The sequence below is a fragment of the Ciona robusta genome, chromosome 8, assembly GCF_009617815.1.
Source record: "Ciona robusta chromosome 8, ASM961781v2".
NCBI lineage: Eukaryota > Metazoa > Chordata > Ascidiacea > Phlebobranchia > Cionidae > Ciona > Ciona robusta.
Window position 1 is genome coordinate 4,277,640 of NC_143242.1, and position 13,697 is coordinate 4,291,336.

At 33.9% G+C, this 13,697-nt stretch overlaps 2 protein-coding genes across 3 annotated transcripts; both read left to right on the plus strand.

Annotated features, from left to right (window-relative positions):
• Window positions 1–921: 921 nt before the first annotated feature.
• Window positions 922–6,805, plus strand: LOC149732496 (methionine aminopeptidase 2-like). The gene is made up of 11 exons (XM_089883292.1): window positions 922–1,201; window positions 1,593–1,688; window positions 2,102–2,258; window positions 2,609–2,770; window positions 3,278–3,351; window positions 3,792–3,899; window positions 4,573–4,674; window positions 5,050–5,139; window positions 5,484–5,587; window positions 6,004–6,125; window positions 6,372–6,805. The coding sequence occupies exons 1-11, from the start codon at window positions 1,072–1,074 to the stop codon at window positions 6,622–6,624; spliced, it is 1,398 nt and encodes a 465-aa protein (XP_089739418.1). The 5' UTR covers window positions 922–1,071; the 3' UTR covers window positions 6,625–6,805.
• Window positions 6,806–6,992: 187 nt separating this feature from the next.
• On the plus strand, window positions 6,993–13,511 carry LOC149732497 (sorting nexin-7-like). 2 transcript variants are annotated; one of them, XM_089883293.1, is made up of 10 exons: window positions 6,993–7,374; window positions 8,052–8,204; window positions 8,531–8,641; window positions 9,120–9,284; window positions 9,777–9,975; window positions 10,404–10,576; window positions 10,999–11,115; window positions 11,750–11,854; window positions 12,192–12,344; window positions 12,515–13,511. In XM_089883293.1, the coding sequence occupies exons 1-10, from the start codon at window positions 7,270–7,272 to the stop codon at window positions 12,584–12,586; spliced, it is 1,353 nt and encodes a 450-aa protein (XP_089739419.1). In that variant the 5' UTR covers window positions 6,993–7,269; the 3' UTR covers window positions 12,587–13,511. The 2 variants fall into 2 exon arrangements, with proteins under 2 accessions (XP_089739419.1, XP_089739420.1); XM_089883294.1 differs by having other exon boundaries at window positions 9,120–9,278.
• The last annotated feature ends 186 nt before the right edge of the window (window positions 13,512–13,697 follow it).

The window sequence follows — 13,697 nt, forward strand, 5'->3', positions numbered from 1 at the left end:
CGATATGACATAGCACTATGTTGTCCCTGCTAAAGTGGCGCAACTCATATATGTGTCATCAATATGACAGATCCGGCCTACATAGGACTGAAACTCAGTGTTTTTCCTTAAATGTGTCAAAAAAACAACAACATTAAAATTAGGCCCTTTGCTGTTTACGGTTTCATATTATAGTCTTGTTTTGGTGGTCCAAAAATACAAACGCTGTATAAACAAATATATTCAATAATGTATATATGCAGGCCCGTTACTCAAAGTTAATTTGGTTAAGATATTACACTCTTGTGCAATTTCCTTTGCATATAATGACTCCCGGTCAGTTGGCTACGCCAGAAAGTCCTATACCACGGATGGCTCAAGCTCAGTGGCGTGGGTGTTTCCGATAGAACGTCTGTGTGGTTTGCTTGTATAGTACCAAATAAGATATGTTCCTTTTACTTTTTAACAAAACTACACAGAACTCATGCGTTTTTACCACATACGAGGTTATGCACGGCAGAATATTTCATATACGTACTCTGATTTATAGCAATATTTTATCTACAGCATTTACAAGTATCATCTATACGTAAACGGACATTATTACAAATATCTTAAACGTCAACAAAACTTTGTTGATATTCTTTATAAAACTCTGTCCATTGTGGGTTTTGGGGCCCATTTGCCCCGTTTACTATGGCAACTTGGTATACAAATTACATAGATAAAAAGTCACGTGAGATCTGCATCGTGTTGCAAAATTGTTTTTGTGCATGTTTTTCAGAATTTTTGTTTTTGGAAAAGGCTAAAATGCTTATATGGGAAATTGAACGATTGTTTTACCTCTCATTGTTAAAATACTTAACTACTAACTGTTAAAATTCTTAACTACTATTATTTTTAAATCTATGTAGTATGTAGCCACCGTATAAATAGACCCATGTAAAAATCAAAGGGCGTAATAGGTATATCGTAGTCACTATTACCTTATGCGTTTTATCACTCCTACACTAAATGTATCTTTTTAATGGTCACAAAAGTGTCATGCTCATATATCGTTAAAAACCCTCAAATTTAATCAACAGCGTTAATATGTTGGCTGTTGTTGAAAATGGAGAAGCTGAAAATGAAATTGAACTCAAGCCATTAGATGAAACTATAGATAACGAATCACAAGAAGTTAAAAAGAAAAAGAAAAAAAAGAAGAAGAAAAAGAAGCCAGGTGAATATTCATGCAGTGGGAAACAAAGTGCATGAGAAGTAATAATTTAAAACAACACTTTTAATCTTCTTTGTACATGGATCTTTGCTGCATTTTTTATAATTTAAACTTTTCCTAAATCAGGATTAGCCGAATTGATATTATTTAACGGTACCTCTAAACTGCCAGTGTGCGTAGTATGCCACAGTTTTTCGAAGAATGCACAATGTGCCGCAGTTTTCAAAGGATGCACAATGTGCTGCAGTGTTTCTGAAGTACCTCAGTACATGTCATCTAAACGTTAGTTTGGACCCACCATAGGCACACTGCGCTCATTTGTAATGTCACTGGAGGATTCTTCACTAGTGTCAATTTAATATATTTGTTTTTCTATTCCAACTTTAATCTCTAGGATCAGCCGAAGTGGATGTTGGAGATGCAGGAGAGAAGGAAGATGCTGAAGAGCAAGGGGGAGAGGTGAAGGAAGATGGAGAAGCTGCTGTTAATGGTGATTATGTCTCCTAATGTTTATCAAGGGAGTGGGAAAAAAGGCAGCAAAAATAATAACTAAATAAAAAAAAATCTCAATAAAAATATAAACATGTCTTTGTTGATGTAAAAGGCTGTTTGCCTCCAAAAATTTTGATTTTTATTTCACTGGTCACAGTATAAACCTAGTATTTGCTGAAATGTGTGTGTGTTGAATGGCTTTGATTACCACTGGTGACATGTATAGATTGTAGCATAAATGCATTGTATTCTATATGAGTGAGGTCCTTGTCAAAGACCTGGGATTTAGGTCAGTTTTACCCATTACTACTCCATGCTTTTAAGTCCCAGGCTGCCTTTGTATATCATTCATTGAATCAATTTAACATAAAAAACAACAACATATCTAAATATGTTTTTTCTGATTTTTAGGAGAAGGTGAACAGACTGAGGGAAAGAAAAGACGTCGACGTAAGAAGAAAACCGCGAAACAACAAACAAACCCACCAACTGTGCCTGTATCAGAGTTATTTGTTAACAAACCTTTCCCAGTTGGTGAGGAATGCGAATACCCTGCTGATAAAGATGGGTAAGTTATTGGTATGTTTATTATAGGAACTTTGTATATTTTATATTTTGTTCATTCCTATGAAAAAATACTTATCTTATTAATTCAATGTAGAAAATTCTAAGGTAGGTCTGCACACTTTAAATTTACTTAGTACTAAAAGTGTCACACTGCTATTTTTTGGTATAAATTAAATCCTCATGTCTATCGTAATTACATATATATATTAATATATATAGATTTCAGTTTAAGCCTTTACGCCAAAACATGTTTATCTTTACATTCATTCAGTCTGCATTGATTTAAGTTTCGCAACTGTAAGTTGTGAGGTAATTCAACAGTTGCCTATAATTTTCATTATTCCACCACAGTCGAAGTGCTGCATGGAGAACGACTTCTGAAGAGAAGAAAGCAATGAATACTTCATATGAAGAAATGTGGAATGACTTCCGTCAAGCCGCTGAAACTCACAGACAAGTCCGACATCATGTACAGGAGTTTATTAAACCGGGGTTGAGCATGATTGAAATCTGGTGAGATTTAATATAAAAATAAATTGTTTAAATAATTTTTTCGGAATTGTGGAGTTGCACTTTTCTATATCTGTTCTTGCTCGAAGACATGGTATTCAGGCCAGATTTAGCTCAGTACACCAACTTCTGTTTTTATAATAGGCTGTTTTTAAAATATAATCACAAGTTCTGTTTAGGTCCGTTAAATTTTTTTTTGTAGTTGTGGGGTTACTGCTGTGAAGTTGGCTAGAGATGGAAAAATGCTGGTTTATGCTATTTTGACTAGACTATGGTTTATTTGCTAAATAAGATCTTTTTAAAATTTGATTTTTTATGTTTCAGCATTTTTTGTGTTTTTGTGTTATTTTTTATGTTTAGTTCAGTGGTGTACTGGTGTTTATTACTTTATGGAATAAGATCCATTTCAAATTTGTATAATACTATAGTAAATTGTATCACTTTATGAGTTACATTATTTAGCCTACCAGTAGGCATTGTAACTTCAATTTAACTGAATACATCCCTCAGTGAAAGGTTAGAGCAAGCATCAAGAAATTTGATCAATGAGAATAAACTAGAAGCTGGCTTAGCTTTCCCTACAGGTTTGTCCTGAACATTTCAGTTTAAATGCGGTGACCGACAAATACAAAATTATTGGTTGTGAAACTAATTTCACTACTTTTGCTTTTATAATTTATGTTGGAAATTTATTGATTTTGTGGAAACTGTTGCCCTAACTTACCCCCAAAATTTCTGCTACTGTGTATATTAGTATATAGTTGATTATGTTCACATTTCACATATATTATGTGATAGTAATACAGGAAGTAGCTTGTGCTTTTCACACAATTAATTTAAATTCAAATATTTTCCAGAACATTGGTGTTCGTTATAGTCTTAAAATCCCGCTAATTTTAAATGTAAAAATAGGCAATAAATGTTTCTGTTTGTCTTCGTTGTTATGTTATCATTTTCTTGTTGTGCAAATATTAATCTTTTCAATAGAATAGAATCATATTACCAATTGATGTATTTCATACAGGATGTTCATTGAACAACTGTGCTGCACATTACACACCAAATGCTGGAGATAAAACTGTTTTAAGTTACGATGATGTTTGTAAGATTGACTTTGGGACGCATATTAATGGTAAGTTGGAACTTGTTGTTGTTATTATACTTGTGCATAGTTTCCAAAGCTAGAGTGGCAAAGTAGACCTGTTCTGGGATATCTGCACTGCATTAGTCAGTAAACATTACAATTTACAACCAAAGATTAGATTTGTTTCGCAGGAATACGAGTAACTATTCCTGCCACCCTGCATTTTTAATAGTCTGGTTCTAATACTTGTGTGTTGTGTCTATATAAAGTTATTGCCGTAAGGAGTATTATGTTGTAATACAGTACTTCCCAACCCTTCAGTTAAAAGTCTGACATCATTTTGGTATAATTACTTGCTTTGCTACTGTGGTCATTTGACAGTTATTGTAACATAACATTAAAGGTAGAATGAAATGTTAAAGCTATTAATTTGTGTATAATATATGGGCCAGTACAAAAAGTGGAAAGCATTAATGTTGATGTAACATTTTGTAGTTAATCTGAGGGCATTACCAGTTATTAGGCTGTAGAGTAGCCTTGGTGAAGCAACTGCTTTTTGTATTATAAGTCTATTACTAATGGCTATTTATAAATTTTAAGACAGGCACCATAAGTGCTTAGCAGTAAGCATACAATTTATTGGTAATTCTAAATTGGGACATGTAAGTTGCGCTTGTACATTAACATAGTTTGTTGGTTTCACGAATTATACTTCACGCAGGTCGTATTATTGATTGCGCATTCACGGTGAGTTTTAATCCAAAATACGATCGATTGTTAGAAGCCGTAAAAGATGCAACGAATACTGGGATTAAGAACGCTGGTAAGTGTGGCAGCTCGTGACACATTTAAAGTCTGCAGAAAATGCAACCAGGTTTTACTATATACACAAGTTATGTGGCATAATTTTTTTTAAACATTTGGAAAGTTTTAAGGTTGGTTTTAAAATGTGGTAATATTGTATTATAGTTGTCCTCTAAGCAACATCGTCGCTTAGTGGACAACTATATTTTTCATGGGCATTGCCCAAATGTAGCTTGGATAGCTTTCTTAATATTCGGAAATGAATGTTAATGTGCACTTCTGCTAAACTACACGCCTCAGGCTTACTGAACTCTATATAGAACGTATTACACGATAATAAGCTTTTGGTTGTAATTCCAATTGCCTATATTTATTATATATGATCTCTATATAGGCATAGATGTTCGTTTATGTGATGTTGGTGCCGCGATTCAAGAAACAATGGAATCCTATGAAGTTGAAATTGATGGCAAAACTTATCAAGGTACAATGAATTCTGATGATTTATTAACTTTATTTTAACTGTATTGTTTAAAATAAAATCTATATTTTATGGCGTAATGGGCCAATATTAGACCAAGTCCCAGATTCTAAACAGGGAACCTCACCCATATAGAATAGATATGTATTATAGTAATATAATCAAGCTTCGAACCCAGTATCTTCTGGTTATTAGTCTTAACAACTGTGCCATGGTGCCTTCTTATTTGAGTACACTTATCAGAATAATGATTACAAACAACTTAAAAAACTTAAATGTATAATGTATTGTTTAACAAAACAAGTGTATACATATACCATAAATTCTGATCCTTGTTTATTTTACAGTACGTCCGATCAGGAACTTGAGTGGTCATTCTATTGGTCAATATAGAATCCATGCTGGGAAGACTGTTCCTATTGTTAAAGGTGGCGATCAAACTAGAATGGAGGTAGGTGGTGTCGTTGTGTTGTATAAAGCTCACAATAAATAAATTTGGTATATGTTTATTGTAAAAACTATCCCAATTAGAGGCTGGTTAGGTAACCATATCTGCTGCGTTGACCAAAAAATGCCTGTTTCCTTTAGAAGGAATTTCAATTTGTAATAATATCCTGCAAAACAGAAAGAACATTACTGTGTTGTTGCATTTGTATCATTTCAACTCTTGGCAAGTTAGTTGTATGATTACAACCTTTAAGTTCCTTAGCTAGTTAACAATATGTCGATTACGGTACTGTACTGATAAACATTCAATAGTGCATTGGGGATATTAAGATTTCTGTTTTTGGTCATGACCATTAAAATCCTCTTATAGTTTTCCAGCTTTAATTATTGCATAGGAATGTAATCATATCTTTAATACAGGAAGGTGAGGTATTTGCCATTGAAACATTTGGTAGCACCGGTAAGGGGTATGTACATGATGATATGGATTGCTCACATTACATGAAGAACTTTGATCTGGCCAACCAACACGTGCCTCTCAGGTAATAATATTCATCCACACAGTTACGTCCGATCCTGTGGTCTTTATGGTTTGTCTAAAACTAATTGTCAGCTATGCAACAGAAAAAAAAATCTTCACCCGCAACTCCGCAAAGTTACATGTGTGGTAACTGATAAGCAGGCAATAGGTGTTTAAAACAAAACACCAGTGTTATAACGACTGTCGTTGCCCCACCACAGGAGGTTAAGTAAGTTACGAAAAAACTTAAAATTTGATTTTGTCCTAGGTTACCGAGAGCAAAACGGCTTCTTCATGTGATTAACGAAAACTTTGGAACGCTTGCATTCTGTAGACGTTGGATTGACCGCATTGGCGAAACAAAGTATCTGATGGCGTTAAAAAATCTTTGCGATTCTGGTGTTGTGGATGCTTATCCACCATTATGCGATATTAAGGGTTGTTATACTGCTCAGTTTGAACATACAATTCTTATGAGACCAAACTGTAAAGAGGTTGTGAGCAGAGGGGATGATTATTGAAGGAATGGCTTGTTTTGAGGTTGTAGCATGGGTTTGAGACTCCAAATCATCAGTGTATAAACCACCGTTTAATTTGTAATGTACGCTAAGTTGCAGTGTAGGCTGGGACTTTTATTTTTTATTGACAACCTGCTTTAAAGTTTCAATTGCGACAACTGAAAATAAAATGTTGATTTGGGTATGCCTGTTTATTGGATTACACAACATGCAATGTTAGTTCAACGATATCTGGTTCACAGCAATGAAAATGTCAAGAAATATGAGAAAAACCCTAAGCTCCTCTGTATAAAGTTAGTTACGGATGTGTTTTGAACAAATATTAAAGTATGTGTGAGCACATCTATGCTGAATATACCTTTTCTTGTACGGCTTCAGTTTTTCATCTGTACGACTCACCCTAAATTTGTACATTCAAAATAAAAGAATGTATTATCTGCATGTACCTGTATCGTCGTCTTTTGTTATATGAATTACTTATTAAAAGTAATCTTTAATTTTGGTACCTTTAAAATTAATGACGTAACAATTTTCGGAAACACTGATTATAGTTTTTGACAGAATTCACTCAAATTAATTTGTTGTTTTTTCTTATGTGTAATTTCTGGTTTTGTCTGCGTGCTTAGAAACGTAATCATTATAAATATCATGAGTTCTGAAAAAGAAGAAGTCGTTGAAAATACGAATTTGTTGGATTCGGATCCACTTACTCAAGTTGACGACGAAAAATCAGATTTGTTTGACGATGACGAGGTAACGACATTGATTAAACCACCGTAAACGTTATCTGCAAATCGCTTACCCGATATAACTTCCTGACTAACAACCCGATCCATCAACCTCTAACACTTCCCACCAACCTAATCCGTAACCTGTAGTGTGTCGTGGTGGCACAGTTGGTTATAGCCTTCCTGCCTCTGCAAAAAACGACAATTATAGACCAGTTTGCAAAACATATCACTTCCTGACAAGACTCGTGCAAGATAATTATTTTTCACGTATGGGTGTGCTATCATTAAAATCCGTGTGCAGAGCACAAACATTTCCAAGTCACATTGGGAAACATTTAATACAAATTTGGTTAGTAAACTTGTTTTGGTGGTAGTAAAGAATCTCCCCCTCCCCCACCTTATTTGCTAACCACTAACCCCTAGGTTAGGGGGTTAGGTGTTGATAGTTAGGGGGTTAGTGATTATAGGGGTTTGTAGTTAGTTGTTATAGGGGTTAGTGGTTAGGGGTTAGTGGTTAGCAAATAAGGTGGGGGGGGGAGATTCTTCACTAGCACCTTGTTTTTTTTAATAAGCATGAGTGTTTTTACAAGTTATGACATGTATAACCTAATTTTTTAAACAAAATCACCCGCCATGCTCATCTGCGCCCACCATACCACCGCTGAATCATTTATAATTAATTGTTTTGTCCAATACCAGGGACTTGTTAAATCAACAACCACAGAAGAAGCAACGGATCCAGGTTCGATGACAAATGAACTTGATTCAAGAGATCTTTTCATTACTGTCTCTAACCCAGAGAAACACATAACAACCATGGAAACCTATATTACTTATAAGATAACTACAAAGGTAGGACATTTTTGCACTGTTTTTATTTAAAAAAAAAGGGGGGTTGTTTAGGGTATATATCTTGTGTAAATTGGTGTTATTCAATAGTGAGTATGAGGTACATAAATACAACATGTGTGCATAGTGTATAAGAAGACACCCTTGTTACACATTGACAGTGAGCATGAGGTGTATGAATACACCATTGTGTTCGGTGTTGTCATTCTCTTATTCAAATGGAATTAATATTATTGAATTGGTTGGACTTGATTTTGTCTATTATGTTTTCGCAGCAGCAGATCCTTAAATGTTGTCATTGTTGTGTAACTCATACTTTGTCCCCACAGACCACCAGAAGTATATTTGACAACAGTGAATATTCAGTTCAGAGACGATATCAAGATTTCGTTTGGCTTCGAAATAAATTAGAAGAAAAGCACGAAACCCATCTTATTCCAGTGAGTTTGATCGTATAATGAAGTTTGTGTTAAAATGACAGTGGGTTGTCATTACTTTTCAATAGCTGCCTGAAATAACACCTTACTAATGTGTTGTTGTTATAAAATGTTATTATACAGTACATTTTAAGCTATCTAATCATACATACATGAAGCCATACCTTAAACTATACCATGCAGTTAACTTATAATACAAAGGTCGTAATCATATATGAACTGTTGTGTTGCAGCCAAAATATATATCTAAAGCAACCATCTTATAAAAATTAAAATCCTAAAAGCAGTTAGGTTTAAAGTTTATTTTACGACTTGTGACCTGCGTATTGATAAAGTAAACCAAGGTTTCCATACACTAATACACTATGGCCAGTTGGCTACTGAACAAATATTGTATATCCCAAAGTTTTTAAGTTAATTTCTCGTTTCCCATATGTTTAAACCTAAAGACAATTTATCCAATTCTTAAATAAATCCACAGCCTCTGCCATCTAAGTTTATAATGAAGGGAATGTTGGATCGTTTCAACCGTCAATTCACTCAAACTCGATGCAGGGCACTTCATAATTTCCTCGACCGAATATCCCGACATTCCGTCATTTCATTCGATGAAAATCTTCAAGTTTTCTTAACAGCTAAGGCATATGTAATATAGTCACTGTTTTGCTTTGAAAATGAATTATTTATCATTTTCTACGCTGTTTATATTAAGCATGACATTTTACTTTACCTTGCTACGCGACCACAGTGGTTATCTTATCCACTAATTCAAATGATTTTTTTATTTTATGAATAGTTTTTGTTGAAAAAAAATTGTTTAAAGGTTTCAAATAAATTTTTTTTGTAACATTTTTTATTTTATGATGTAACAGTAATAGAATAATTGTAGCAGTCTTAGAAGCTGAAGTTTGTGCCACTCCACTGCAATGCCATTCTACTTTTCTACATAGTTTAACCATTTTTGGGGGGTTTTGGGGTAATTAGCCAAACCTGGCCTTAAATCCCAGGTCCGACAATGACCTCACTCGCATAGAATTTACTTTCTTGTGCATTTGTGCAAAGTAAAAATATGGTTTTTGTAATCGAATTTTTTAAACTTTCGAGTTTTGATATTGTTACTGACCAAATAATCTTCCAGGAATTTACTGCGTTCCGGAAACAAAGTGAAAGTTTCATGTCTCGTGTCGGGGGGTCGGTGAAATCTATTTCAACCGCTGCTGTGAGACTAAAAGATAGAGATCCTGAATTCGACGAGGTTCTCAACCAAGTTACACAGTTTGGGGAGAAGATTGGAGTTTTGGAACGAGTTGCTGAGAGGCTGCATGCGGAGAAAAAAGGTAAGGGTAGGGTGAGATTGGGGTTTATAGTCGAGGGGAAGGGGGGGGGAACAATTAACTATATAATATATATGACTAATTTTTTTTTCCTGAAAAATAATATGGTGTGTGACGGTGTGAGTTCTGTTGGGGTAAAGGGGCATGTAATGACAAACAATGTGTTTGGTTAAGCATCGTTTTCCTGAGAAAAAATAGTAGGAAACTGGTTTATGTCGGGCAGAACATATCTCCAAAACTGTTGCTTGGTGCTTTGTCTAAAAAGTTTAAAAAAACTTTTTTGGGAAATCATCACTACTTAATAGTTAAACTATTAGAAACCAGTATTATAGGCCAAAGTTGCCCATTACTCTACCCATTATTAAACTTTGTTAAACATATAAAAAAAAAAACAATTTTAAAACATTACTCAAACATAATTTATATTTTAGAATTCGTTGCGGAATTGAAAGAATTTTCGCCGACGTTTTCAATGTGGTCTGCTTCTGAGGATGATGTCATAGCACCCATTATGACATCAACAAGCAGTGCTGTTGAAGCTTGTGCTGAAGCTGCTGAGGCTAATTTAAAGATTCATGAGTTTGAATACATGCCTCCATTGAGGGTGAGTGTGTGTTTTTATCAGTGAGTGTCACATGGCCAAAAAATAAGTCATTATAACACGGGTGTTCATTCACCTCGTGCCGGCTTACAAGTTACTATGTATGTTACATTGTGAGTGATTGTTTTTTTTTATTTTTTATCTATGATAATTTGGAGAACCCGTTAATGACCACTGGGTTGGAGCAATTGCCATTTTTCCAATAAAATTATTTTAATTTTCTTTCCAACGAATTAATTAAATGTGTGGTGGAAAGGGTTAGATGCGCTCTCAGTATAAACTAATTTATTTTTAAAATTAACCACTTGGTGTACGCACAGATTATTAAATAGAAAAGTAGTGGTATATTTTGTTAGAATGCAATAAAAACTATTGGCTGTACATAATGTACTAGCTTCAAAACCTGTGTTGTTTATTTTTAACAGGAGTATGTGTTATACTGCGACGTGGTAAAGCAAGTTTTAAGAAGACGAGATAATTTTCAACTACAACACGATAAAGTAGTGGCTGAACTACAAAGAAAACAAGATGAAAAAGAAAATGTAAGTTTTTTGGATATGAAAATGCAAGTTTTTTGGATATGACTGATAAATTCTGCAAATCTGACCCTGATCTGGTGTTTATATAGTTGAACGATTCTTGTATAGTAAAAAAAAGACAGTAATATTTTTGGATATATAGTAATTATGAGGTTGATGGCAGCCTGGGTGTTGGGTGATGGGCCTACTGTTACCGACTGAACTTGTTGCCGCTTAAATTTTGTTTTTTCTTTTTTATTCACCTGGCTCAAATTCAGTCGATAAAGTTTGGGTGACTTCTGTAATAAGTAATACACAGAAATTTTAATCGGCCAACTGAAAAATCAAGGTGACCAAATATCCCAACCGATTTATCTAATGCGAGAATACCACCACTGGTGTGCCTTGCTTAGAATGAATCCCCCACGAGAATTACTTTTTAAAATAAAAGCACAAATACTAGTTTATAATCACAAAGTTAATGGATTTGGAAATCTAGTTTTTTTCTTTGAAATATTGACCGTTTCAGTTTATGTCAATTGTAGTTTAGTATAAAGAAACTGCATGTCCATGCATTAACACCACTTAATGTAAATGGCTTGTGAAATGTTTGTAATATGTCGAAAAGTTTTTTTTTTAATATTATTTTACTTGTTAGCTTCCAAAATCTGACCAATCCTATTCTGTCGGGGCATTGATGGGAAAATCAGCCAATGAGGTAAAAGATCAAAAAGAATTAAAACTCGAACAACAAATTGAGGAGGTGGGTGTGGGGGTTATATCAGGTGTATAACAGGGGTGTTATTGGTGCCAAACCTAGGGTTGCAGGGTATGCAGGCCCACCCTGGAATTTCCTAAACTGTATTAATGAGTAAAAATTACACCAATGGGGTATATTTGTTTCATAGACATGTGCATCTAGATTGTCATGCCTCCCCTGCTTTTTAAAAAGTTTATGTGTAGCATGTAGGGTATGTGGCCGTTAGCATATGAAGAGATATTTTATATGTAGGGGGGAGGTTGTAGTAAGACACACAATTCTGTGAAACAAATTGGAGCATTTTGAATGTAATTGTTTAATTGTATTTTGGTTTTTGTAGATATCGAAAAGAAGAGATGATTTAAATGACAAACTTGAATGTGCGAATGCAAATTTACGATCAGACGTAGATCGTTGGAAAGTTGATAAACTGCATGACATGGCACAAATATTTGATGACTTGGCAGATTCACAAATCCAATTTCATCAGCAGGTTTGAAATTTGCATTTTTTTAAAGTTTATTTATTTTTTTTATATTCGTTATATTATTTCATTATTTATTTATTCTATTTTGTCCATGTTTCGTCTAAGTTTTGTGCTATAACGCTTACCTTTAAAAAATTAAAAAATTATTTCAATAATGTCACAAATCCCTTCTCCAGTGTCTATCTGCATGGGAACACATTCTACCTGCCATGCAAGAAAAAGATCAATCTACAGATTATGAGACTTAACTTCAAGTAGCAAATAGTTTTCATATATTAAGTGATCTGTTCCATAGATGTTAGCTAGTATATTCTATATTGCTCAATTTTCTAATTAGATTTGATTGAAAAGTTTCATAAAGATTTTTAGGAATAAAAAAGATTTGATAATTGGTGTCAATTTTTCAATGCTAAACTATCTTCTAATGTAGTAACCAGTGGTTCACAACCTAATTGCATCATTACCCTCTTAAACAGAATTGTATAAATTCTTGTGACTTGTCTTACAATTTAATTGAAGTGGCTCAATTTACTTGTCCAAGTTTTATTGCGTGTTTACTGAAGTAAGGTGTAGTTTCAAAAATCGGGTCGCAAAAGTTTTTCTGTTACTTTGTGTTTAGCGTTTGGGTTATTTTTTGGGTGAGGTTGTACAGCGAGGCACTAATCAAACTAGCCTAATATTTGGGTCACTGCAAAAGGTTGAGAAGCACTGGTTTGAAATTTGGAGTATTAAATAAATGTCTTCACCAAACTATACAGTACTGTGGAGTAAGATGGGATATCATAAGCATCTAAATCCCATACTGTTGAATCGTGTTTTAAACAATTACCTTTAAAATCTGTAAATTTTTTTTGTTTAATACTAAGTCGGACGAGAAAAGTAAATAAAAATGTTCCATCTTACTCTACTCTACTTTATTATTCTCTTCCGTTGTTGTATTTTTGCTTCTTATTTTACAAGTGAACTGCTCCATTAATTGTACAACTTTCAAATTTTGAACCACAAATATTGAATTCATGTAATTGATCAAACAAATTAAATGTCCTTCATCTATTATTAAAGTGTTCGAATTTTAAATATTGATTTTTCATGTTCTGTAAATTGTTTCAATTTTGTTCAAAATCGATGCACATTGTTGTAATATCTCACGTGCAATACATAAAACTGTATGAACTTTTTTTGTTTTGTTTAAAAAACCTTGGTGGTTGCAGTTGTTCCAGAAGGGCATATTTTCTTGGCTATGTCTAAAACATGGGCAAATTTTATTTTTGTTTTCTATGACTTGTCCCTGTTTCAACGTTCTCACCACGTGAAAAAAAATGTTGGAAAAAAAAACAACCTAAACAACAAACTGCCCTA